At 34.0% G+C, this 26,107-nt stretch overlaps 3 protein-coding genes and 1 long non-coding RNA gene across 5 annotated transcripts; 3 read left to right on the top strand and 1 right to left on the bottom strand.

Annotated features, from left to right (window-relative positions):
• Nucleotides 1–2,647: 2,647 nt before the first annotated feature.
• On the top strand, nucleotides 2,648–7,423 carry LOC133880301 (uncharacterized). The gene is made up of 2 exons (XM_062319238.1): nucleotides 2,648–2,797; nucleotides 6,027–7,423. The coding sequence occupies exon 2, from the start codon at nucleotides 6,114–6,116 to the stop codon at nucleotides 7,083–7,085; it is 972 nt and encodes a 323-aa protein (XP_062175222.1). The 5' UTR covers nucleotides 2,648–2,797; nucleotides 6,027–6,113; the 3' UTR covers nucleotides 7,086–7,423.
• A 4,773-nt stretch (nucleotides 7,424–12,196) lies between these two features.
• LOC133880079 (vesicle-associated protein 1-2-like) lies at nucleotides 12,197–17,995 on the top strand. Its single transcript, XM_062318962.1, has 8 exons — nucleotides 12,197–12,414; nucleotides 12,585–12,655; nucleotides 12,793–12,874; nucleotides 13,136–13,251; nucleotides 13,358–13,522; nucleotides 13,684–13,731; nucleotides 15,690–15,767; nucleotides 17,598–17,995. Exons 1-8 carry the CDS (start codon nucleotides 12,363–12,365, stop codon nucleotides 17,706–17,708), a joined length of 723 nt encoding a protein of 240 aa, XP_062174946.1. The 5' UTR covers nucleotides 12,197–12,362; the 3' UTR covers nucleotides 17,709–17,995.
• A 727-nt stretch (nucleotides 17,996–18,722) lies between these two features.
• On the top strand, nucleotides 18,723–19,333 carry LOC133879910 (uncharacterized). Its single transcript, XR_009902159.1, has 2 exons — nucleotides 18,723–18,863; nucleotides 19,182–19,333. It is a non-coding gene; the product is annotated as an uncharacterized LOC133879910 (long non-coding RNA).
• A 935-nt stretch (nucleotides 19,334–20,268) lies between these two features.
• LOC133879909 (uncharacterized) lies at nucleotides 20,269–24,301 on the bottom strand. 2 transcript variants are annotated; one of them, XM_062318724.1, is made up of 7 exons: nucleotides 23,866–24,301; nucleotides 22,549–22,644; nucleotides 22,232–22,393; nucleotides 22,071–22,134; nucleotides 21,517–21,641; nucleotides 20,608–20,722; nucleotides 20,269–20,445 (listed from the first exon to the last, which is right to left on the bottom strand). In XM_062318724.1, the coding sequence occupies exons 1-6, from the start codon at nucleotides 24,265–24,267 to the stop codon at nucleotides 20,654–20,656; spliced, it is 918 nt and encodes a 305-aa protein (XP_062174708.1). In that variant the 5' UTR covers nucleotides 24,268–24,301; the 3' UTR covers nucleotides 20,269–20,445; nucleotides 20,608–20,653. The 2 variants fall into 2 exon arrangements, with proteins under 2 accessions (XP_062174708.1, XP_062174709.1); XM_062318725.1 differs by having other exon boundaries at nucleotides 22,071–22,131; nucleotides 23,866–24,299.
• Nucleotides 24,302–26,107: the final 1,806 nt, after the last annotated feature.

Here is a 26,107-nt window from a genome sequence, read left to right as displayed (position 1 = left end):
TATAGTCTTTTTGAAAATGACATAAATGTAGTAATTTCTTGTTGTGAATGCATAGTCATAGTAAAACTTACAACATTTAAAATTACTAAGATGATCCGCACGCAGCCAAGCTCCTTGATAGGCTCTAGCTCCTTACTAGCTACTCTTATCTCTATGAACTCTTTACTGACCCGCCAGTAAATTTCAAACGGTTGAATAAAATGTAATGAATGTGGTTTGAAACAAACAAACTTTAAGAGAAGAAAGCTACAAAGAGTCTTGACAAAACTCTCTTGACTCACAAAGGTGAAGCAATGGAAACCTCACAAGAGTTTACTACTCACTTTAATTAGTCTAAATGAGTTTCCAATTAATCTCATAGTGATACTTAAGTATTTAGGTAGCCTAAGGTAGATACAGCCGAACATGTACTCTATTGGTTCTTTTTCTTAGCACCTTATTTGGCTATTTCCTTGTCAATTATGCACATTAATCATGAAAAGTAGATCAAACAAATGTTGTAACAATATTTTTTTAAGTACAAGAAAAATAGTAAAAATCACGGGTTATGATAGTGGTGTAAAAAGTTATTTGGCATCACTATAAGATTCGAATTACTAATTAAATATTCTATAAGTTAGCAAAGTTTAATGAATATCATCTTTCAATACAAGTTAAGATTCATGTATAGAAATCAATACTTAATGTTTTGTGATGAATGAAAATATATAAGGTTTTTGTTGAGCCAGCGTGGGTCATCGGTGACCCGCGCTTGGTCACGTTGTGACCCATTGTGGTGGGTCTTGTGGTGACCCAGTCGTGGGTCAACTGTGACCCATTAGGTCATTTTGACCGGTCCTTTTTATTTTTTATTTTTATTTTTTTTAAAAAAAATATATATGTTTATTTAATTTTTAATTAAGGATAAATTTGAAATTTATCAAAGTTTCAGGGGTATAAAGGTCATTTCATCATTTTTCTGTTTGATTTAACGCTTAACCCTAATGGAGGGGGGGAGGGGAGACATTGCATTAAATTAGAAGTTTGAGGGCTGAAATTGAAAGTTTTTAAATTTTAGGGAGGTCATTTCTAAACGAGTGGAAGTTCAGGGGGTTTTGTGAAGTTTTTCCATATAATTCATGATAAAAATTCTATTATTATTATTATTATTATGCATGTAATTCTTAGGGTAATATGCCGTGTAAATTTTTTCTTATTTCAACATTGTCACATTAGCATTTATCATTTCTATCAACTGAACATTTATCATCTTACTATATGTAGTGCTCGAGATTATTAATAAAGTTAATTAGGTCTTAATTGAAAATTAGGATTTTTTGACTTTTTGAGTTAACCGAACGTTCGCTTTGAACCAAGGACATTCGAAGTTCCCACAAAGTACGTTCACGGTTCCCATCGAGAACATTCGACGACGAGTTGTACTGTATGTCAGAAGGTACATGCATCCCACACCTTCGACATGTGTGTTAGATCATATGTCGAACGATCGAAATTGTAAAACAAAACTTCGTTAACCCTAGGTAGTACACAAACGTTCGAGACTTGCTTGGAGAACGTTTGCGAGCTGGCAGCTCAGTAGATCAGATTGATCCTTATTCACCTACGACCTTTCCCCTATAAATTCTTCCCAACCCTTATCATATTTCCTGTATTTCGACCCTTGGAGCTAGTGTTACTCTTCCGAGAGTGGGTGAGGGAGACGTTACGCGTTAAGGAGGTAATGCACTTACCTTAAACCTGTTCTTTTATAGCCGTTATGCTGTCGGTTTATCTTTATAAGCTTTAATCTTAGGTTTAATCCTCTCGTCGTTTTTTTAATTTTAATACTAGCTCGATGATAGGTATAAGCCTTTTGATGCTTTAGATATCGTAACTCTTACATAAGGTGTTATTATGGCTTTGAATTATGTTACTTAAACCCTAGGTCTTGCTTAATAATAGCTTAGAGTAGATTTATGTTCGAAATGTAATCTGTCAAGGACGAACGTTCGATCCCCTCGGCCGAGCGTTCGAACGATCATTCCTTGTAGTACAAACATTCGTAATGCATATCACGAACGTTCAACCCTTGAGCACGAGCTGTCGCTGAGTAGGCAGGATACCCATTTCGAAAGTGTTATAGTGTGGGTTAGCTTTAAACTTAGATTTAGGTCTATCAATAGGTTTTTCTCAATTTCGAAGTGGATCCTTAAGATGACTTTTTGGAAGAGCCTTAATTGCGATACAAATAACTAAAATTCACATTGATACTTATTATTATTTTTCGCATAACATGATTATGTTGTGAACTAAAACATGCATGTTTACAATTAATATGAAATACACTTTTGATTAGAGCAAGTAAAAGAGGGGCCTCTTTGTGTGATAAATATTAATATGACAAAATCTCAATCATTACTTGAAAAATAATGGTTAGAATTTAAGTAATCTATATGGTAAAATACCTCTATATTTTTTTAAAAAGATTTGGTATAACAATATCATTGATAACTAATTTGTAGTAATAAAAATCAAAAGATTAATAGGGATAAAATTCTTGCTTATCCAAAAATATGATATTAATGGCAAAACATTTAATATTTAATTTTCATATATTAGTATAAATATCTAAATAATGACGTAAATCGATATCAATGTATACAATTAGCCCAACCCAAAATCCACACAACAAAGTAAAACTGGGGCCCAAACTCTTCTCCGACATTCAGATTTTTTAACGTTGTGGACGAACGATACCCCTCCATTACAATCTCATTCATTTGCCTGATCAATCGGCCAAGAGGGTTTACTCGAACAGGTAATTCTGAAGTTTATTCCCTGATTTCATTATCTCTTTGAGTTTTGTTTGTATTAATTAGCCAAAGGCCTCCTTCACAATTCATTTCTGTTTCTTTTATGGCCGGTTTGGTTGCTAAGAAATCAGTGAAATGAAAAGGAAAACTAGGAAAAAGAGTCGACTTTTATGTTCAGCTGAGTCTCTCTTAGATGAAACATGTTTCATGTTTCTAGTTGGTTACTGGGTTTTAAAGGGTATTCTCGTATGCAGTTAAAGTTAAAGGTTAGGGTGCCAAAGAGCGTAAATACATGATTAAGATTATTGTATTGGGTTTGTTTTAGATTCTTTTTTAGTGAAAAAGAAAGAAAGAAAAAACCTCTAACTCTTTGATGACCTGTTAATTTTGAGCTGCTATTGTCATAAGAAAAGCATGATATGAGAAGTTCTATGTTTGTGGTATTGTTTTGAGCTACTATTGTCATAAGAAAAGCACAATTTTGAGCTACTATTGTCATAAGTATTGTTTTATTTGTGGTATATTGTGTTGGTTTTTAGTTAATTACATTAGGATATGAGAAGTTCTATGTTTGTGGTCTCTTTGGAGGTCTTAGATAAATTTGGGATGACATAGAGGAGACCGTACTTATACATACTGATAAACGTATAAAAACACACGTGTGGAAACATTAGCAGATTGAGTTAAGTATTAATATTGATGAAACGATAAATTTAGGAGTCGAAACTATTAAATTTCAAATATTCACAGGAAGTTCCCTTTTTTTTTTTTTTGGTAGTGTAAACTTACTGATGAAATGCCAAGAGGAGCAAATTTTACAATTTGGTTTACTTTGCTTTGGAGAAGTTGTCCTAAAGCTCGAGTTGTTCATGAGAATGTGTACTATATGTTTAAATACGATGTTTCCCTCTGTATGATTGTTATTTTTGGAGTTTTATTGCATCGTTTAACACTTTAACTTACTGATTCCCATATTTCCTGGTCTGGTTTCTAAATTTCTCTTGCTTCATAGAGGTGTGATCTTTTGATATGCTAAAGGAGCATGTGGAGTTAAGCTTCTTACCAATGTGCTTCTTTCAAATAGATTTTTTCTTTTTTCTTTTTTTTTGAGGGGGTTGGGGGTAGGGTGGAATTTTGATCATGCTAATAGCTTTAGAGTCATTCTGATAAATGTCATATGAGCTTTCACTAAAATCCTTTAATGGTTAGTTTTTGTAAGCCTACTCTTTAAGTTCTTTTTCTTATTAAATAGAGTTCCTCAACTTATATGGTTCAGTTAGTGATATCTGTTAGAAAAGCAGTGCAGGCACAAAAAGATTATTGTGTAACTATCGAAAGACAAAAATGGTTAGTGATTATAAATACTATTCTCTCATAGAAATTAGATATTTGTCTATCATTACGATTGGGTTCCTGGAGGGCCTACTTTTAACTGGTGGTATGATCTGTGGTGGAGCATGGCTTCTTATTTTGGGGCTGTAAAATTCTCAAAACTTTCAGATTTTGCTGATCTTTACTGAATCTTATAATTTACAAGTTAGTCTTTAGTGTTGAGGGTTAGGAACTACAGCCTTCTTGGTTTTATAAGTTATAAGTATCTTAGAATTAACTAGCAAGATTCTCAAATGGTGGTATGACAAACTTGTGTCCCCTCTTGCTGTACATGAAGGGGTATTTGGATGTCTAAACCACTACCTGCCCCTTCTCTCAAATATCATTCTAGGAACACCAGTCTATTGTGTTATATGTTGCCTTGGAGATGAGTAAATCTTATTTTATTTTGTTTAAAAATAAAAATTGTACCATATATAATAATAGCTTTCATTCATTTCATTTGGGATTCATCTATATCCTAAACTCCGTGATAATGTCCACGCGTGTGGGTGCTTGAACATGCACACGCACGCAGAGCATCAGTGTTTTATTAGTTACAGGAAATGACATCTGTTTTCTTTACTTTTACTTGATGACATCTGATGGGTCAGGCCAGAGGTTTTTTTTTTTTTTTTTTTTTTTTTTTTTTTTTTGAATTGAGCGTGAGGCCAAGTCGTATCTAATTCCAAAGATGGTTGTGCTTTACTAAATATCGAAGAAATTTTTTGAATCCCTAGATGTATGTTTCAATTCTTGTATGCATCTTATGCACCTACTTATTTGTGTATGCATATACACTTAGCTGTGTCTCCATTTAGATTACAATGTCCCAAATAATAGGTCACAATATGAAGTCCTTCAGCTATTAATAAGGTGGACACTTTCTCTTAATGAGGAGGATTTATTCGCTGTAATTGTCATGTTGGTGCAATTGGATTAAATCTGGATGTTTGAGTACCCTTCCCCCTCCCCCAAGGATTGTAGCACCAAGAAGTTTGGATTGCTTATCAGAATCATATGCACTGTCATTCTACACATATATAATCCCTTTACACCTTAAGAAACACTGTCGCTGCTGAGTTATCTGTGAAGAACAGATCCATTGTTAGTTTTCATTTCACTCTCTTTACCTGGTGAAAGCTTTTGTTTATTGCATAGGAGGATTTCTTGTATTTTACTTAGAAACAAGAAGTACTTAAGCTTAATTCAAAAAACTGCATTGATTGTATCCTTGCTTCCTTTACTATTTTCCTCCAATTAGTGATTGCTTTGAAAACTTAACAAGTTTTTATCTGTGGTGTTGTCATTGACTCAACCGTGCTCAACTGCAGTGCTTGCGTGTTATGAAGTTTATTCAATTGTGATACAACTGGCTTTTGGCAGTTTAAAAGAAACTTTATGTTTTAAGAACACAGTAATAAATATTTGAACATTTGCTTGCAAAAATCAACACGGATTACCAATGAGTTCTAGCTCAAATTGTATTTCCTCCACCATAAGAATGGAGTGGAGGGTGAGGTTGCAAGTTCAAGACCCATTAAGTGTGCATGTCGCTTCAAAAAATTAAAAAAAAAATACTATCAGGATATGTGAAGGAGATCTTATAATTGAACTTGTTCCTTGTGCAACAGAAAAGTATATTATGTTTGTCTTTTGTCTCCTCAATCTAATATCTATGGTTATCATATACACCTTTTTTTTTTTTAACCTCACACAAGGAAATGATTTCTTCATTTTCTTGTCAATGTTTATGATTTTCTTACCTGGTTAACATCAGTTTTCTTTTTACGTCTCTTATTTCTGCTAATGGCTTATGCTATTTTCTTTGTTACCTATTGTTTTGAACTCCATATGTTTCAGAGAATGAAAAGGCATAGTTGCGCTCAAAGGTGCAAAGGTTGAACCATAAATCAAGGACTTGCATCATTAGCCAGAATTCGATCCACAATGTCAACCATTAGTATATCCCACATCCACCCAAGAAGCTTGAAATTGTTGAAATCCTCGAATGTGCACCGTGTACTTAGCTTCCCTCAGATTCGCATTAAACGTCCCCCCATTTGCTGCACAAAATTGACTCCATGGGAATCTTCGCCAGTCACATATGCTCCTCCCACTGAGACTGCTGGTGATAACTTGTTGAAGAAAACCACCAACATATTTGAAACCCTTAATTCTGAGAACCCAGCTGAAGTTCCAGTAACCAGCACTGAAAAGCTTACTGACACAAGTAATTCACCTGTGGTGCAGCTTCAGTTCCTCAAATGGCCAATGTGGCTTCTGGGCCCTTCACTTCTACTTGGTACAGGCATGGTTCCGACCTTGTGGCTACCAATATCTTCCATCTTCCTTGGACCCAACATAGCCAGCCTGCTCTCCTTGATTGGACTTGATTGCATTTTCAATCTTGGTGCTACCCTTTTTCTCCTCATGGCTGATTCTTGTGCCCGGCCAAAGCACCCAACACAGGCTTGCAAAAGCAAAGCTCCTTTTACTTACCAATTTTGGAACATTGTTGCAACTGTGACTGGATTTATTATCCCTTTGGTGATGCTGTATGGATCCCAAAAGGGTTTTCTCCAACCACAGCTATCTTTCATCTCATTTGCTGTTTTATTGGGTCCCTACCTTCTGCTTCTGTCGGTACAGCTTCTGACTGAGATGCTCACATGGCATTGGCAATCACCAGTTTGGCTGGTGACCCCCGTCGTGTATGAGGCTTACCGTGTCTTGCAGCTGATGAGGGGGTTGAAGCTCGGGGCTGAGCTCAGTGCACCGGCGTGGGTTATGCACACGCTTCGAGGGTTGGTGTCATGGTGGGTGCTGATTCTAGGCATGCAGCTCATGAGGGTTGCTTGGTTTGCTGGTTTCACTTCCCGAGCTCGTCAGCAACAGCCTTCTTCTGCTGCTGATGGTTAGTAATCTAGTATCAGTGAAAACTACATGAAACTGGCTTCCCCCATACAGATTTTTTGTGTATCAATTGAATAAACTGTGTTGTTCATCACTTTACTAGCAGTTAGATAATGTTACAATTAAATTGTAATTAGTCTGGTAACTAGGCTCAGTGTGTTACTTCATCCCAGGAAGATGCTTTATTTCAGTGTATTTTTGTGCAATACTAGATGGTCCTTTTTGTGCAGTTTAACTATGCTGGTCAACGGTCCAAGTCATACAAAAACAAATAATAATGTGCTTGAGATTATTGTCGGACAAAGTTGGCTTGATTATGGAATTTATGGTGGCTCTTCTTTCTATTTTTATATTGCTTATAATTGTTTAAATAATACGTGGGATATTTAGGGAGGTCACTTCCTGCTATCATCATCAACTCCTTTTGTCGGTGAGCATTGGGTCTGGTGCGCAGAAGAATCTGGCCAGTGTGGAGATACGTTTCACAACGAGATCCACTACATTTAAAGTTGACTAAATTTCTTAAGAGCATCTTCACAAATGCTTTAAAAATCTCTATATTGCTTATATTTAATTAATATAAAGCAAAATATGCATCTAGCAACTTGTCTCTTTTTTTTTCTTTTTCTTTTTTTTTTTTTTTTTTTTTTTTTTAAGTACAATGAAAGAAAAAAAAAAAAAAAAGAAGAGAGAAAAACAAGCTAGGGAACAAAGAAAAAGGAGGGAGAGTCTCTTCCTAAACATAAAGGAAAAAAACCAGATAAATGAGAGAGGACGGGAATGAAGTCAGAATAAATTTTAGTCGCGGCCCAATTTGTCACATGATGAGTACAAAAGTTTACGCTTGCATTAACTTTACTGGCTAGTGGTTGAAGGGAGCATGGAAATGATGGTGGAAATAGTAGAAGCAATTTGCAAATCTTGAGTAAATGCGGGCAGTTAAAGCGCCAAAGTAACAATAAGGGAATTTCCTTCCAAAATAAAGTGTGATAATTCCATAATAATTGCTAGACGGCAACCAAGAGAGCCTGAAACGCCTCACTGTAAAGGGGAAGAAAACATGGAGAATTGATACGAGGGACATTTTTTTTCTTTTTGATTAGTTACTTTTAGGTAATCACTATAACTTACGTAAATTTTTAATAATTTCTCTCTCTCTCTCTTATTTATTTATTTTCTTCTTAATCATTCAATTGACATAATTTGTTTTTTCTATGCTTTATACAGTTTCTTTTAAGGTATTCTCATGTAAGTATTAAATTCTTTTCTTTTCTCTTATAAATATTAGATTCTTTTTTTTTTTTCTTTCTTCTTATTAACTTAAACTTTTCGAATAAGTAATAATTGAATCGGCGGCCGAAAAGCTTTTTTTTGTTCTTTTCTTTTCTTTGCACAGTTTCTCAAAAGGTATTCTTGTGTAAATATTAGATTCTTTTCTTTCTTCCTATTAACTTAAATTTTTGAAATAAGTAGTAATTCAACCAACATAAAATTTTTTGTTCTTTTCTTTGTTATGTAAATAGTATATTCTTTTCTTTTCTTTCTTCCTATTAACTTAAACTTTTCGAATAAGAAATGAATCCAACTGTCGACAAAAAAGTTTTTTTAAAAGTATTCTTTTGTAAATATTAGATTCTTTTCTTTTCTTTCTTTTTATTAACTTAAACTTTTCGAATAAGTAGTAATTGAATCGGCGGCCGAAAAGCTTTTTTTTGTTCTTTTCTTTTCTTTGCACAGTTTCTCAGAAGGTATTCTTGTGTAAATATTAGATTCTTTTCTTTCTTCCTATTAACTTAAGTTTTTGAAATAAGTAGTAATTCAACCAACATAAATTTTTTTGTTCTTTTCTTTCTTATGTAAATAGTATATTCTTTTCTTTTCTTTCTTCCTATTAACTTAAACTTTTCGAATAAGAAAGGAATTCAACTGTCGACAAAAAAGTTTTTTTAAAAGTATTCTTTTGTAAATATTAGATTCTTTTCTTTTCTTTCTTTTTATTAACTTAAACTTTTCGAATAAGTAGTAATTGAATCGGCGGTCGAAAAGCTTTTTTTTGTTCTTTTCTTTTCTTTGCACAGTTTCTCAAAAGGTTTTCTTGTGTAAATATTAGATTCTTTTCTTTCTTCCTATTAACTTAAGTTTTTGAAATAAGTAGTAATTCAACCAACATAAAATTTTTTGTTCTTTTCTTTGTTATGTAAATAGTATATTCTTTTCTTTTCTTTCTTCCTATTAACTTAAACTTTTCGAATAAGAAAGGAATTCAACTGTCGACAAAAAAGTTTTTTTAAAAGTATTCTTTTGTAAATATTAGATTCTTTTCTTTTCTTTCTTTTTATTAACTTAAACTTTTCAAATAAGTTGTAATTCAAAAAAGTTTATTTAAAGGTTTTCTTACGTAAATATTAATTCTTTTCTTTTCTTTCTTTCTATTAACTTAAACTTTTCGAATAAGTAGTAATTCAACCGACCTCAGAAAAGTTTCTTTAAAAATATATATATTTTTTTTCATATTAACTTAAACTTGTAATTCAACGGACGATTAAAAAAAAAAAAAAAAGTTAATTTCTTTTGTTTGCACAGAATCAATTGACAATGGGCCTGTGCCGGGCCTACAATTAGATTCTACAAATGAATCATGTTCCTAGTTTGGGTTGTGGATTTTATTCGAATCTCTAACAAATACTGTTATGAATTTCAAGAAACCAACCAACTTTATTCCGGCCGGCAACTCACACTTTGTGTTTGATAATTTCTTGTATTATTCATGTACTTCACCGGCTCCTGCTTCGACGACTTTAAGGTTCCGAATCTGATCAAAGTTCGAACACAATCTTGCAATTGCCGTGTCTTTCCAAACATCAGTCTCTTTCACATGTCATTCTTCAGGGTTAAATGGGTACACTTACACATAGATGGGCACGAGTGGGATTTAAGTGAATCCTGCCAAAACTTGGTAATTTGAATTTGCCAAACTTTACATTATGTACGGTATGCTCTTTTTTTTTTTTTTTTTTTTTTTTTTTCTACGTAAAATATTTTTTGTCATAAAATATTTTCAACGAAATTATTCTTTAGGAAAAAATTTATTTCTTTAAAAATATTTTTCAATGTTTGGAATCACCGATGACGAGATTTTGGCCGGTAAGATTCCGATTACTGTATTTTTCGTCACTGGTCGGCAAGATTCTGGATACTATTGCTGAATTCCACCCAGTTTTGCGGAATCTGGGTTGGCCGGATTCCGACTGTATTAGCCAAATTTCAGGGGTCTAGTGCCAGATTTCGGCACCGGCCGGATTCCGGCTTGTTTTGCCGAAATGCGGCAGCGGTCGCTAGCTTCGGAATCCGGCAACGAGATACCAAAATTCGGGAACCTTCGATGGTAGATTCGAACTACCAAGAAACTCGAATGCCCGGCGATGACGAATTCCCACAAACTTACATACAATAATGAAGAGTTTAAATAGAGAAAACGATTTTCGATTTTACCGTTTTCCAAAAATTAAAGAGGATGTTACGATCAAAATGAAAATGATTTTCTTTTACCATCATTTTCGGTTGCACCAAACACTGAAAAATTCAGAAAAATATTTTCCATAAAATATAGAAAATATTTTACACCCAAAAAAACAGAGCAGTAATTTAATGAATTTAACATATTGATGATTTGAGAAATAATATTTTTTCTTTTCCCCGTACAATTCCATCTATTTTTTTTTTCAAATTTAATAATAAATATGTAAGTCGTACAGATCCAATAGTAAATTTAAAAATGAGTTGAATAGAAGTTAGAGGAATAGCAAGTCTCGAATGATTTATATAAGAGTTTGTTTGGTTTCATGATTTCATCGGCCAAACACTTGTTTTTAAACAAAATTAAAGAAAATGTTTAAGTTGTTTTTTCAAACGGTTTGAAAACGTCAAAAAAAATAAAAAAAAAATCTTGTTTTTGCGCATTAGACAATGAGGTACGTTATAAAAACACACAATTTATGGGTTGTTTAAGGAACTATTTTTTTTTAAAAAAAAAAAAAATCAATTGCATATTTTACTAAACGTTTAACTTTATTTTTAAATATTGTATTTTTATTAACTACATTTTATTTGTTTTTTACTATTTTATTTTTTATTTTTAATTTTTTAATTCGGACATTTTAAAACTTCTAAATCAAAGCGATACTAATTAAATTTAACCCAAGTAACACATGTCAATCTTATATATGAGTTGTATAAAATTTCCTACAAATTAGGTTGTAGGAAATTTTTGTCCTAATTGTTATTACCCAAACATTAATAAATTTTTTTAAGGAAACATGTATTTTAGAAGATTTTTATAGCCGCATGCCTAGTAATTCAAGAGATATGATACTTATGGACACATGTAGAAAAACAGATCTAATGATTAGTTTGAAAAAGAGTTATTGGAGTTGTACAACAATCATTTATCAGTAATTTATAGACCCAATTTTTTATTTTTACCGGAGTGTTGGGTTGTATACACCAATTAGATTGCTTTTCAAAATAATCCAGAAAGAAAGAAACGAATATTATTTTTTATTTTTTTTAATAGCCAAGTCAAAAACAATTTTAATAATGTTATTGCAAGGTTGTAAAAAAAAAAATACATAAATAGAATATCGGGTTATTTTGTTAAATTTTTGTTTTATATTCTTAAAAATAAATAGATTAACAAACAACTCAAAACATAAAGCAATCCTCAAAAAATAAAATATGATTTCACATTTCCCTTGCATCAAGTATTTTTTCAAACTAACTCAAACTTATTAAGAATTTTTGTTAAATTGGTGAATTTATGTAGTCTACCACAATTTATTAATCAATTAGAAATCTTTTAATTTGTCAATTATTTACACTTTTTTGTGAGTAATATATTTATTCTCCTAAAAATGAGATATGATACAATTTTTTATTATTTGTTTAATTTCCAACACCACATTGAATTCACAATATTACACTGGAATTGATGTATCATGTTTTATTTAGTAAAAAGAAAACAAAAATATAGTTGAAAAGACAAAAATACCCATAATTCGAATTGGATGAACCGAACAAGTAGGTACCGGAGGCAACAACTACCCGAAAGCATGGACAGACAAAACCAGCACTGTCCCACGTTGTGGCTTTAACAGAGCTCTCTCTCTCTCTCTCTCTTCTCGAATTCGAAACTCTCTCTCTCTCTGTCTCTCACCGCGAAACCGCTTTTCTTCACCGGAAACCGCTTTATTTTCTATTTGGCGGTCTTTCTCTGATCGTCTCGGGATGAGTACCGGCGAGCTCCTCAATATCGAGCCTCAAGAGCTCCAATTTCCTTGTAAGCTTTCCCAAAAGCCAAAGTTTGATTTTTCTCTTGCTTTACAAAGTGAAAAAAAATGTTTGTTTTTCGGCTTTCAGATCCATATTTTTGTTTTCAGTGTTGATTTTTCATGAATTCTAATTGTTTTTGTTTATGAAATCAAAACAATTTTTTTTTTTAAAAAAAAGTTGAGTTGAGGAAGCAGATCTCGTGCTCTCTGCAGTTGTCGAATAAGACCGATTACCGTGTGGCTTTCAAGGTTGGTATTTGATTAATTCACTTTCAAATTTCACTTCTTTTTTTAATATTTTCAAAATTTTGTGGTTTTTGGGGATTTTTGCGTTCTGGGTATTTGTAATAATTTTGATCTGTGGAAACGGAATGGGTTTGCTATAGGTGAAGACCACGAATCCAAAGAAGTACTGCGTGAGACCCAATACTGGAATCGTGTTGCCGAGGTCTACCTGCGATGTTATAGGTCTCTCTCTCTCTCTCTCTCTCTCTCTCTCTCTCGCTCTCAAACAGAAATGAATTTTGTGCTTAATTTATTCATTTGTGCTTGATGATTATTTGTATCTCGTTAACTTTTTTCTGCTTTACCCAGTTGTTATTGTTGCTATCTCACATTGAATTTGTGCTTAATTAGTGAAAGCATTAGCTTTGTAAATGTACTCACTATACGATTGAGTGATAGTATATGTAATTGTATATATATTTTTGGAAATCATATATGGTTCAGTTACAATGCAAGCACAAAAGGATTCCCCGGTCGATATGCAATGCAAGGACAAGTTCCTGCTTCAAAGCGTGGTGGCAAGTTCTGGAGCGTTAGCTAAGGATATAACCCCAGAAATGGTACTAATATGAACAAAAATACAATCTCTTATGTGTGGTTTTTTTTAAGCTTAATTAGGAAAATGTATAGATTAACCAAATGGGTTTATATTTTGTTGCTCTTTAGTTCAATAAGGAGTCAGGGCATAATGTTGAGGAGTGCAAATTGAGGGTTCTTTATGTTTCTCCACCTCAACCACCTTCGCCAGTTCGAGAAGGGTCAGAGGAAGGTTCTTCACCAAGGGCTTCGGTATCCGATAACGGGAATCTGAATACTTCTGAATTTACACTGGTGAGTATTTGATAGATCAGTGTATGAATTCAAATAAGTTAAAGGTTCCTTCTTTTTTTTCTTTTTTCTTTTTGTTGTTTAATTTACACCACTGAGTATTTGTCGAATTATACTCCATTTTAGTTTGTTAAATTTTGTTGTACACATGACTCTGGTTGTAGGCCTCAAAAGCTTTTGAGCGACATGAGCCTCAAGATAACTCCTCCGAGGTAATTTTTATTTTCCTTTATAATATTGAAATATATAGTTTATTGCCAGTTGTTGATTATTAGAACACTACTATTGTTGGTCATAGGTTGTAAGAGAAGTAATTTAGAATTAGTTGGGAAGGGTTCATGCTTTCTTTTGTTTATTTGGTACAGCTTAACTGATGGGATGTTTGACTTCTGAAAGCTTACGAGTCAAAATTTTCAACGGTTACCACCTTTTAAAAGAGTTTTAAAAAATCTTTGGTCAGAAAGTTTGGCTTCGAAGAATTTGGTTCCTTCTGTTAATGCTTTTAGGGGGTGTTCTTTGTTTGAAAAATTATTCTGATGTGACATAAATGTGAAAATAGTTTTGAGTCGTTTGTTAATGTTTTTGTTTTGAAAAGAGAAGCAAAAGGGAGAGGGGAAAAGTGTTATCAAAGCCTTCTCTAAACAGTCAATACTTGGGAAAATTCCCTCTTGAGTTGGGGACTTTCTGATCCTTGATTAAATTGTGGTTCATTTAAACATTCAATGATCTGGTCCACTAAACTTACGATCAGTTTGTTTTTCCTGAGAAAATTGTATTCATTAAAATTAAAAATACAGTAAGAGTAGAAACCCTGACTACTGGATCAGACCGGCAAGAAACAATGCCTGTAAAATACAAAACGACCAGAAATGTTGCTAAAGAATATGGTAAAAAAAGGAAGAATAAAAAGAAGCCAAGATTTTAATCTTAGATAGGGAAAACAGCAAACTTTCATTAAATTGATTTTTACTAAATCTGTTACTTCGGGTTTGTTGAAGTACCTCTTTTTATCTTGGTAAAACAACAAAATATGTAATATTCAAATTTTATCTCTTTTTTTCCTAAGTTTTATTGTCAACCAAAAGGAGGCCGATTATAATTTGACTTATTTTTTCTTTTTTTAAAGATTCTATTCATCATATTACGTGCAATATCTATAATATGGCAAATTCTTATGCTGCTCCTACTTTGCTCAGTCAATGTACTACAAATCTGAATTATGTCGTAAGGGAAATGGTTAGAATTGTTGTAGACTCTTGTCTTTTGCATCACATTCTTCTGAAATGCTACCTTTTCTTTTGTGGGTCTAAACAGTCTTAGTAGCCACTGAGCTTTATGACAGAGAAAGCTTTCTCTTTTCTAGCTTTCAGATGGTATGATATGATGACTGTAGATACCTTGGGCCAAATCAGTGAAATGCAATTTACATGCATACTTGCGCACACATATTTATGCATACGGATAGACATATGTATACATATATCGTGTATATTTTTATTTATGTATATGACCATTTAGGAGGAAACCTGCCATCTTACTAGGGATCTTTCAAGCCTCCCCCCAGCCATTTGATTTAATTGATGTTACACCATTCAATGGCCCTGTTTCTGAATTCGCTTAATTACCCAATTCGGACCATCTGATCATGTGAGCTTGCTGCCAACAGAACTAGTCTGGAATTGTTTTTCTATTCTACCTTTGGGTTCCAAAGAACTAATTATTACATTTTTTTTTTTTTTTTGATATGTAAAGAACTAATTATTACATGCATTTTGCTTGAAATGAAAATAAAACAAAATGAGAAAAACACCTAGTAAAGAAGTTTGTAATTCCATGAAAGCATGTCTCCTTTGATGTTTCTGTCCATAAAAGTTTGGCCATTAATGGAAGGATGTTTTCTTAATGATGTCCAATAAATTTGAGTGTTATTTCAGCTTGTATGTGCAGTTCTTTTCATGTGCCATTTTGCAATTAGTAACTTAATTTACTTTTATGTTCATTAATATTTACATTCATGCCCATTCTTTTGGCCAATCATTACTACCCTTGAAAAGAAATTTACTGGTATAGTGCACTGGAGGTTGTTTCTTAATCATGGGAAGAACTTGATGAATCAGTTCCTGGGATTTCGATAGTACTAATTGGTACTTTGAGTTATTTGTGATTCCAGGCAAGTGGTCTTATTTCAAAGCTGAACGAGGAGAAAAATTCTGTTATTCAGCAAAATAAAAAGCTTCAGCAAGAACTGGTGAGGGATTTTTCTTCTCAAATCATTTTACTTTTAGTTGCTGAAGTGCTTCTAAGCGACTCCTTATTTTCTAGATTTATGCTTAAGTGCAAGAGACATGGACATGAGAAAAGCCAAAAAAGAATCATCTGGATTTATGTTTGACCATGACAGACCCCATAAAAATACTTATAAGCATTTGTTTTGTAGCTTTCTTGGTCTAGTGTTTCCAAAAAATCAACATATATTATCGTGATGTACTAATTGACTCATTAGATCCTGTTGTGATGTAATGGGAGGGATTATTTGGTCTTTGAATGCCTCTGAAAATAACTGATTTGTGAATTTTATTAGTAGTTATAACTAACAGAGTTATAGTTCCTTTCTTATCATTTGCTGATGACAATCTTGAAATGCTTAGATATAATCTGAAGCTACTTCTGAATTTCTACATGGCAAACCATTCATCAAATCAAACATTTCTCCATATTTCTAAAACTTTAGCTGATGCACTGAAAATTGTACGCAAGATGATTATATACTAGAGCAAAAATTCACTAGTTCTGAAATTCTTCAAATTTGAGTAATACTGCTGCGTGCTGATTTGAGCGATTTTCATGATACCATTCTCATAACTTCCTGTGTACTTGAATGATAGTATTTTGTCTCTTCCTAATAAATAATCTCAGGTAGAACAAGAGATAGTTTGTGGAACCTAGCAGTCTTGTTAATATATGACAGTTTTTTGTTTCTCTTGCAACTGTTTATACCATCGCTTAAGTGCCACTGGTCAGGTCGGTGGCACTTTTGAGCTTTTTCAGAGGTGCTACATGATATTGAGGATCTTTTTCCGTATCTTCTTTGCTAAATAATAATTCCTCTCTTACACGCTTGCTGGCTCTCCATCTCTCTGGAATGCCCCAAGCAGGAATTTTGATTACCAGTTTGAAGTGAAATTCTGAGGGTAGGTTTAAAGAATATGAAATGGTCAGACTTTTCCATGTGTTGCTGATAGGAGATTGTAACACAAAGGATGATAACAAGCCTCTTCATAGCACTGATATTCTCTTAGAAAAATAGCAAAAAGTTGGGTATTTTGGTGGTTGGGGTTGTTTTCTTTTTCTTTTTGGTGGGGTGGGGTTTCGATTGTCTCTTGCCTGTGTTTGGAGATCTTAGTAGAAGAGATACTAGCGGATACAACTCGTCTTTAGTCAGTTTCCCCGACCACCAAACGTACACCTGCTATTGAGGGAATTATGCAACCTTGAAAACTATTATGTAGTGAGAAATGCTACACAAATTATCACTTTTACACTCCTAAGTGTGTACTCCCTAACGTGGTAGTTGCAGAAAGAGAGTAACCAGATGGGATTAAAAAAATCATGTAGTGAAAAGTTGACGCGACAACTGCAACATTAGAGAGTAAGCACTTGAAAGTGTAAAAGTGAAAGTTCTTGTAGCATTTCTCTTACGAAATTAGCACATGCATGTCGCTCATATAAAAATGATCTTCCATGTTTGTATTTCATCAAATTATAGGGACAGCTTGTTACCCAGTAATATGGTGGTAAATTGGGAGAGGTTTCACTCTTTCTCATCTACTCGGTTTTATTTCATTTTGTTACCCACAAAACCAAGGGGTCAACCTGATAAAGCAGTAACATCAATATTGTTAAAATTAGATGAATTGATGGGCAGAGTGACAATAACCTTTCTGATTGCAGATCCTTTGAACAGTGGTTATTTTCTTTCTAGTTCTTTCCATAGTTAATGTAGCAGCACAGTGTCATTACAATTTAAAGAATTGTTACAGCCTTATTAAAAGATGGACTGACTTTGGGACTTGTGCAGGAGCTCTTGAGGCATGTAGCTAGCAGAAGCCGTGTCGGTATCCCGCTGCTGTACGTGCTTCTCATCGGCTTGGTTGGCATTATTTTGGGGTATCTTGTGAAGAGGACATGACCAATTGTGTTAATCCTTTATTCCTCCGGGTTACCCCCCTCTGTGGCAAACGAAATGTAGAAAGCCAGAAGAAAACAGATGTGTGACTGACGAATCTTGTTTGTTGTATTCCAAGCTGTGTTACACTAGGGAATATTGGAGATGTGTGAACAGTAGAAGGGAACCTTTTGTTCATTGTATTAGCAGATATTGACAGTAGAGAACATGGTTAATGGGTTTTACTGGATTTGTAATTGCCCCAGCAGAACTCTCTTCATTATTCATTGTGTGACCCACTTTTTCATGAACATATGTTTTAATATTAACCTTTTTTTTTTTTTTTTTTTTTTTTTTCTTCTGTTGAATCCTGAATGGGAATTGACTGAAGCATGTAAAAACTAGTTGAATTTCCTTCTGGTCAAGGTTTCCCGGGGGATAAACGCTTGGTTTAACATAGCATTGATAGCAAAGGTCTTTGAACAGAGTGCTTTTTCCACTGTTATTTGTACTTGGGGGTAAAATGCATTGAAATGCCTAATAAGCCGCCATATGCTAGCATGGTGCGGTTTTTTTTGGCCGGATCAAATGACAGCTTTTTTGAAGTTTTAACGGTCATTTTTTCCAAAACCTGTTTCATTTGTCCTTTATTTGGTCGTTTTGTTTTTTGGGCTGTGAAAGTTTTCCCAATTACTCACTCTTCTGTTTTTTTTTTTCTTACACAAATTGCTTATGGTTAAAATTCCAGTTCATGATGCTTAACCCCCAGCATTTTGAAAGACTTTTGTTTGATCATTTTGCCACCGAGCTTCCACTCCGGCCGGATCGGATCTCTCCATTTCATTTGCCGGTTGACAGTAAGGATTGTGTTAAAAACATCAAAGGTTTACAAATTGCCACCTCATTTGAAAGTCCATTGAAGTTTTCTTATAGCAAAGTTGACGTACGTTAGGTTTAGTAGCTGCCAGCTGGAAAACAAAAACAACTAGGAAAAAGACAAACCAGAGAATAGAAAAAGACTAGTCCACTTCACTTGAATCCCTTTTATCTCTCTTCCTCTAAGCTCTCCCTCTTACCACAAATTGCTTTACCGTTTCTGCGGTTTATCATCACTAACGTTGACCCAGATGGGGATTTGCTTGAATCTGAGTTCTGGATGTTGAAGCCAAAGAGCTTTAGGTTGCGTTTGGGATTGCGATTTCATAGATAATAAGTGCGATTTTAAACCAAATCGCAGAACATAGATCGTTTGGGAACTGCGTTTTTAAAAATTGCGATTTGAAAACGCAGAAAATCTGCTTTTTCAAATCGCAGATAAGATGGTGCTTTTTTGAAAACGCAGAATTTTAAAGGTAAATTCACGATTTTAAAGGCTAAACTGCGATTTTGCCAAACGCTTAACTGCGTTTTTAAAAATCACTTTTTTCAAATCGCACATTTTAAAATCGTTATTTTAAATCGCACTTTTTGAAATCGCAAACCCAAACGGACCCTTAGAGGTGTGGTGGTGATGGTATTTGGTTTTGAAGGATAATCAATCTCAGCCATGAGAGAGAAGATTAGTTCAGAGATTAGAGATACAGATAAGTTGGAAGAGGTCTTTTTTTCTTTTTTCTTTTTTCTTTTTTAATTTTTTAATTTTATTATCATTATTATTATTAATTTTTTTTTTAAAGTTAGATGGAAGAGTTAACTTGGCATCGCTTCGCGTCTATACTTTGGGACGGAAGAGAGTTAACCATGGACTTTAAATACCCGTGAAGTATCTGATTTCATACGTGGCAATTTTTTAACCTTTGATTTTTTTAAAGAAATCACAGCCATGAACTGGCTTGTATTCAGTTCACTCTAATTGTAGAGGATTTGGATCCACTCCATTACGGTTAACACCCTCCGCCAGCATTACCATCATTTTAGAAGGAAAATGTGTCGTGCAACCTGTACGTGACTTTTTTGAACAAACTTTTCAAAATGCCTCTTTTTACTGAAATTGGTTTGCTAAAATTAGCCACAAATGGTTGGCTAAATCACTTCTATAGACTTAAAAGACCACCCTAAAAATGGAAAGATGGCTGAACCACCCCCACAAGTTGTATGGGTGGTTTAGGCACCCCCCTCGTGCATATGTGGGATGATTCGGCCACCCTTTAGGACATATATTGTAATAATATTTAAGGACAATTTTGAAAGTATAATTAAAAAAATCCTTACGTGTGGCGCAAGTGACATTTTCCATCCAATTTGATAAAAAATGCTAATAGAATGTGTTTAATTGGAGAGGAATGAGTTTCACTTTTTAAAAGTTTGAAAATATAAATGCCAAAGGGGTGTAAATTTGAGGGGCTAAGTATACTTTTCCACTTTTCTATTTGTCCATTCATTCAAACACTTGTGAAATACCCTTGGAACCACTTGAATCAAATTAAGCTTATGGCTACCTCATTGATTGATACAATCTTTGAAAGTGTTTATCTATGCCATTATGTTTTGACCCATGTTCTCACACTCCTGAATGGATCAGGTTGAGCAATGCGCATATATCATGGCAATCGATCAGTATTTGCAGTCAAGTTCAATCCGTGCATTATCCTAGAACCATTAGCCTTCATATAATTATGATAATCATCCCAGCTCGACAATCAAAGAAAATATCACTAGCTAATACTTAAAACCAACAAAAAAAAATCCTGGAAACAAGATTAAATCATTGCAGATTGGTTCCAGAGCATGATATGTTGGTGGGCTTGAAAAAGCTACTTGCCTGTAGGGAAGGAAAGAAAGATCAAAACTTATCAGTTTATCCTGATTTTTGGTAGAAAATAAACCAAAGAAAGAAAAGAAAAGAAAAAGATAAATATATCGCGTGTAGATCGGTAAAATTTTCATAGAACACATCACCACTCCTTCCACACCTTCATCATACCTGGAAAATTGATCTGTACAACTGGATTGTTAATACTTTGAACCTGTCAAGAATTTTCAGGGCCTTTTATCATGTTGCATCGACCGGCAATCTTTCTAAAATCATCGAGACTTAGCTGCAATAAAACCAGTTAGCAAAAATAAAAATTGTATTCAACAGAAATTCTGAAAGCTTTTTATACAGAGGGAAACTCTTACAAGCCTCAGACGACAGAACAATTCAAGAGAATTTTCTCTCTTTATCTTCTTTTTATTTTCATATTTTTGGAGAAAATGCTGAAACATTAATTACTACATGCAATTCTCTGAAACATTAATTACTACAATTCAATCCAAAACCAAGCTTTATAACTCAAGTACTACAAAAATTAGGTGCCGGAAACAATAATGAATCATGTAGTTCCAATGCCAGCCTAATGCAGGCAATATCTTACTGTCAAGGATAAAAAGTGCATTAATCATATTCTTTCCCTAGAGTAAACTAGGTAGAATCTAGATGCATCGAGACTGCTATACATGTTTCCCATTTAATTAAATATCTCAACAACACATTTGTGTCAAAGTTGGCAAGCGAGAAGAAATAAAGTACTTTGTTAGTTGTGTCCAGAGCTCTACAGTCTACAGAAATTTTAAGTTTGTATAGCTGAGCAAAGTGACTTTATTTGTTTCTTTTTCTTTTCCACGCACCATATTAGCAACTAGGCTGAGGATCTAACTAGAAGCTCTCAAAAGAGTGCCAAATAAAGGGTCCCAATGTGCATCTCAATCTACAACATTCAATTACTTCTCTACCCTTTCTTAACTGTACTTTTTTGCTCCTTTACCAACAATTTATAAGACAAAAATTACTTATCTCTATTTTTTAAAATATAAATTGAAGAAAGAAATCCCAAAAGTAGAAGGAACTGACCTTCCCATCTCCATCACTATCAAAGCATCGGATCATATCAGCCAACTCCTTCTCAGTCCACACAAAATCATGAGCCATTGCTACTCTTTCTATATCCCTCATAGTTATGCTCCCCTTCCACTCAGCTGCATGTCAATATTCCTCCCATCAATGACCAAAAATTGTTTAAGAAAAACAGACCGATATGACAAACAGGGATATTGCCTCTTTCTGGCTGGTTAAGATTTGAAATTAAGGCCCACTCAGTCCAATTAAAATGAAATAAGTTTCAACTCAACTTACAAAAGTGAAGTCACACCATAAGTTGAAGAACTCATATTTTCCATTGTATACAACATATATTCAAATACCAACCTTACACTCACACCTGCATTTTTCAAACCTTAGATTTTATTTATTTATTTATTTATTTTTTTCTACAGATCTTAATATCGATCTTATTTATTGGATCTTTGAACGCTTATGCAAACCTCTCTCTCTCTCTCTCTCTCTCTCTCTCTCTCTCCCCAATATCTACATGCACATACACAAAATACAGTGGTGGCAGAAATTACCATCAAACTGAAAGAAGTGCACGACCAGTTCATCTTCAGTCATTTGCAACCGACTAGCAAACTGCTGACCAGAAATCAAAAGCAAACCACCATAAGACAGTGAGGGGAAGAAGAGGTAAAAGATCTGTGCATGGTATACTAATCTAAAGCCCAAAACAAACCGATTTTTTTCTCTTCCGCCTTCCTGTATCTTCCTGAACGCGAGTATTTCCCTTATTTTTATTAAGACTAGCATTCCCTACATCAGCTTCAGAGAATTTCGAAGGCCCGCAATGTACCACACCTGAAACTCCAGCAGAACCTTCTAGAGACAGAGCAAGTGCCTGCATATGGATGATACAGAATTAGCATACTTGTTTCTGTACAATCATGTAGGACCGTCATTGCAGCAGTTGGTTGATGGTCTATACTGAAACAGAAATTCAACCTACATCTGCCAAAGTAAAAGAACATTTATCAAAGAAGTATTGAAACGTACCTGCTTCAGTGCATCATCATCATCAATGTAATCTGACTCACTCAAACACGTTTGAGCAGGAACTTTCTTCTTAGGTTTTGAACCTTTACTCTTCACCTGGAGCAAAAGTAAAGCAAAAGGACAGTATTCAGAAATTAGGTCACAGCAGAGCGTATAGCTAAGCATCTTAGATAATTACTGAAAACACGCGCTGCCAATTTCAGCAATGAAACTAAATCCCACACCAATTTAATGAAAATGACCTTGCAACACTTTATTCTAATCATTTTTCCTCGTAAAGGGGGATCAGGATCCCTCACAATTTCAAAGAAATTTGAGATTCTCAAATTTCTTTGAAATCAAGCCGTTTTTTACATCGAAATGACGTGAAAAATGCTAAATACTAAAGATATAACATGTTAACAATGAAAAAAAAAAAATCATTCGAAAAGGTTTTTTCTTACTCTTTATGTCGTATAAAATCTTTGAGTAAAAAACTGTCTTTCGATTTAATAAAAAAGAAGCGTCTTTTCAAAAGTGAAGAAAAAGCTTTTTGGAATAATTTATTTATTATTATTATTAACATGTCATATCTTTAATATGCAGCATTTTTCGCGTCATTTCAATGTAAAAAATGGCTTGATTTCAAAGAAATCTAAGATTCTCAAATTTCTTTGAAATTGTAGGGGATCTTCATCCCGCCGCTGTAATTTTGAAAATGAACATTTAAATATCCCTCAAAAGTAAGTAAATAGATCCGAAACATATAAAATGCAGTTAATCCTGCTGTGAAAAAACCTATTATTGCGAAAATCGGTGAATACAACCAACTGTCATTAATAATTTCATCTTTAGACCAAAAACAGGCAAGGGGTGGAATACCACAAAGGGAAAGTATCCCTAATAAAAAAAGGGTAGCTTCATCAGGGTTCCTTCTCTTACTCTAAGGTGGTATTGAAGCAAATGTCTTACTCTGAAGCTTGATTGAAGTCTTTAAAAATGAAATGCAGAAGGAACCATTTTTCAAGTCCCTTTCACAAATCTTATCATCTATTACTTATCAGTGTTGTTCTGTGACTTCTGACTACGTGGGTTTCTTTCATTTTTTGTAATAAACAAAAAAAGAGCATTCGTGATTCGTAGTTAAGGCTTTGATTGGAAGTATAACAAAGCTCTCTCTTAGTCACTGCAAGAGCTCCTTGTGACTGGTATTCACAAAAATATAGAACAAACCACTTGGGAAATAAATGGGGAAGCAAAATTGAAGACTACTAAAGAAGAAATTTCAAAGTAAATCACACAGACGCAGAGACAACGCACAGAGATTAAAGAACAGACCTTCTTTCTACGTGACCCAGAAGATGTTTCACCTAAATAGTCGTCATCATCATCATAATCATTCTCTTCCTCTCCACTCGAAGAACTCAGTCCCTCCTCCTCCACCTTATCAAGCCTATAATCCTCGTCGTCGTCATCATCATCATCAACCTTCTCTTTCCCCTTCTTCTTCTTGTTATTCTTCTTCGTCTTCTCGCTCACCTTTTGAGCCGAACCCCACAACGCAGAAGCAATCTTGGGCAGGCCCAGAGCCTCCATTCTCGACCTGTTCTCCGCAATTCTAGACAGCCTCTGTCTCTCGTACGCTGCAACGCCATTGCCTGGCGTTTGTAATTGTGGGTCTTCGTCTGAACCCGAGTCCTCCGGGGCTTCTTTTCTGTCTTCGGAGTTCTGGTTGGGCATTTCGGGCTAATGGGTGTTACGCGAGTTCTGAAATTTATACTATATTTTGGCGAAATTTTCTATTTTTATTGCGAGGAATGCATAACTGTCCTAAATAAAATCAGCCATTAATTAGCACTTAAAAAAAAAAATGCAAAATTGCAAAATTGGGTCTTGAAATTTCACTAGATTGCAAATAATTTTATTGAGGGTGATAGAAAACTCATTTTGATAAGTAAAAATGACAAATAGGTGGTCTATGCATTCAACATTTTGACCAAAACTATAAAAGTGTCAAGTCCACACTAATCATATCGGAACATGTGTCCCATATAATAATAATAAAAAAAAATTATAAAATATAAAGAAAAAAGAAAACAAAACTGAAGGGGATAGTCAAACTACCTCCCATTTGCTCATTTACAGGGGTGATTGAACCGCTTCCAATAGTTATGAGGGTAATTTAGTCACTTTAGGCAAATCTAGGGATGCCAAACAACCCCAAGACAATTGTGGGTGGTTCGGCTGCTACGGAGTATGGTGGTATATTACGATCATAAGTGTTCCACCACATCGGTTAAGTGTGATCTTAATCGTATGTGTAAAAGTTATATTATACACCATTCTTTTGCTAGCTAGTTTTTAATAGTAAGTGCTACCTAAAGTTTATATTATTGTTTACTTCCAAATTGCCAAATGGGGGTGATTCGGTGGTCTTGGTATATAATCTTAACCATGTGTATATAAGCTCTTGATCGGAGACTCGGACAACCCCCTTCAAATTTTATATATTTATAAAATACAATTTTCACCTTTTAATATATATTTTTTTTTTCTAAATTTTTATTGTATGAGACGTGTCACAATATAATTGGTGTTAATGTGGCAATCTACAATCTTCATCAAAATTTCGGACAAAAGGGTACAAGGACATATTTGTAAATTTTGCTTATCACATAGAGTTTTGAGTCACTTTTTTACCCCCAATGAGTTATTTATAACTTAGTGAAACCCCATGAACAAATTTACATTTTTCCCTAAAAATAATGAATTTCTTTTTTCTTAGACAAATAGTCACTTCACATGAATGGATTTCTATATTTGACATTAAAGTTTAGTAAGTAGAAACTATATATATATATATATATATTGTGTGTGTTAGTAATGTGTTTCTGTACCCCTTGATTTATTGTCCTAATCGAATTTCACATTGCTGTCATCCAAGCTTGATTTTAGGATAGATTTGATTTTTTTTTTTTTCCTTCATTGATTTTCAATCTCACGCTTCATTTCAATTTTCAAGCTGTTATCACAATGCAATTTATGCAAATCCGGATCCCAATATTAGATTTTTTTTTCTTTCTTTCTTTTTTATGCACCAATGTTAGATCTATTAATTCTATGTATACGATTATATTTATGTGTATGTACGTATAATCATAGTCGGATGCAAGTTTGTTTACATATTGTAACATTGCCTCCAATAATCCTTGCTTCCTTTCGTGCACCTTCAAGCCGGCAGTTTCTCTTTTGAGAACAGACACCCTCTCTACTAGTTGTGCAACACCGGTACCTTCAGCCATGTCGTAGGAACGCGACTTCTTCGATACTTCTTGTTATGTGCCTAGATATTTAACGAGTGTATGTTGTAAATGAGAATTTGATTTTGGCACTTCAAAGGACCAAACTCTCCGCATACTTTGAAGAGAGGTAATACACAGGTGACAAAAACCGTTTCCTTGCAGTCTCTTTTTAATAAAAAAATAAAATATAATCAAAAAGTGTCATTTGATGTTACATTAGAAGATACTTTTTTATTATATTTTATTTTTTAATTAAAAAAAAAACTATCAAGAGACGA

Source organism: Alnus glutinosa, chromosome 10 (assembly GCF_958979055.1).
Source record: "Alnus glutinosa chromosome 10, dhAlnGlut1.1, whole genome shotgun sequence".
Taxonomy (NCBI): Eukaryota; Viridiplantae; Streptophyta; class Magnoliopsida; order Fagales; family Betulaceae; genus Alnus; species Alnus glutinosa.
This window is presented reverse-complemented; position numbering and strand designations above follow the sequence as displayed.

Coding starts and splice junctions, on each gene's coding strand:
- LOC133880079 (XM_062318962.1), top strand. CDS start 12,363: ATGAGTACCGGCGAGCTCCTCAATATCGAGCCTCAAGAGCTCCAATTT. Junction 12,656..12,792: donor ATTACCGTGTGGCTTTCAAG/GTTGGTATTTGA, acceptor GGTTTGCTATAG/GTGAAGACCACGAATCCAAA. Junction 15,768..17,597: donor AAAAGCTTCAGCAAGAACTG/GTGAGGGATTTT, acceptor GGACTTGTGCAG/GAGCTCTTGAGGCATGTAGC.
- LOC133879909 (XM_062318724.1), bottom strand. CDS start 24,267: ATGCCCAACCAGAACTCCGAAGACAGAAAAGAAGCCCCGGAGGACTCG. Junction 21,642..22,070: donor GCACTTCTTTCAGTTTGATG/GTAATTTCTGCC, acceptor ATTGACATGCAG/CTGAGTGGAAGGGGAGCATA. Junction 20,723..21,516: donor ATAGTGATGGAGATGGGAAG/GTCAGTTCCTTC, acceptor GTTTTATTGCAG/CTAAGTCTCGATGATTTTAG.
- LOC133880301 (XM_062319238.1), top strand. CDS start 6,114: ATGTCAACCATTAGTATATCCCACATCCACCCAAGAAGCTTGAAATTG.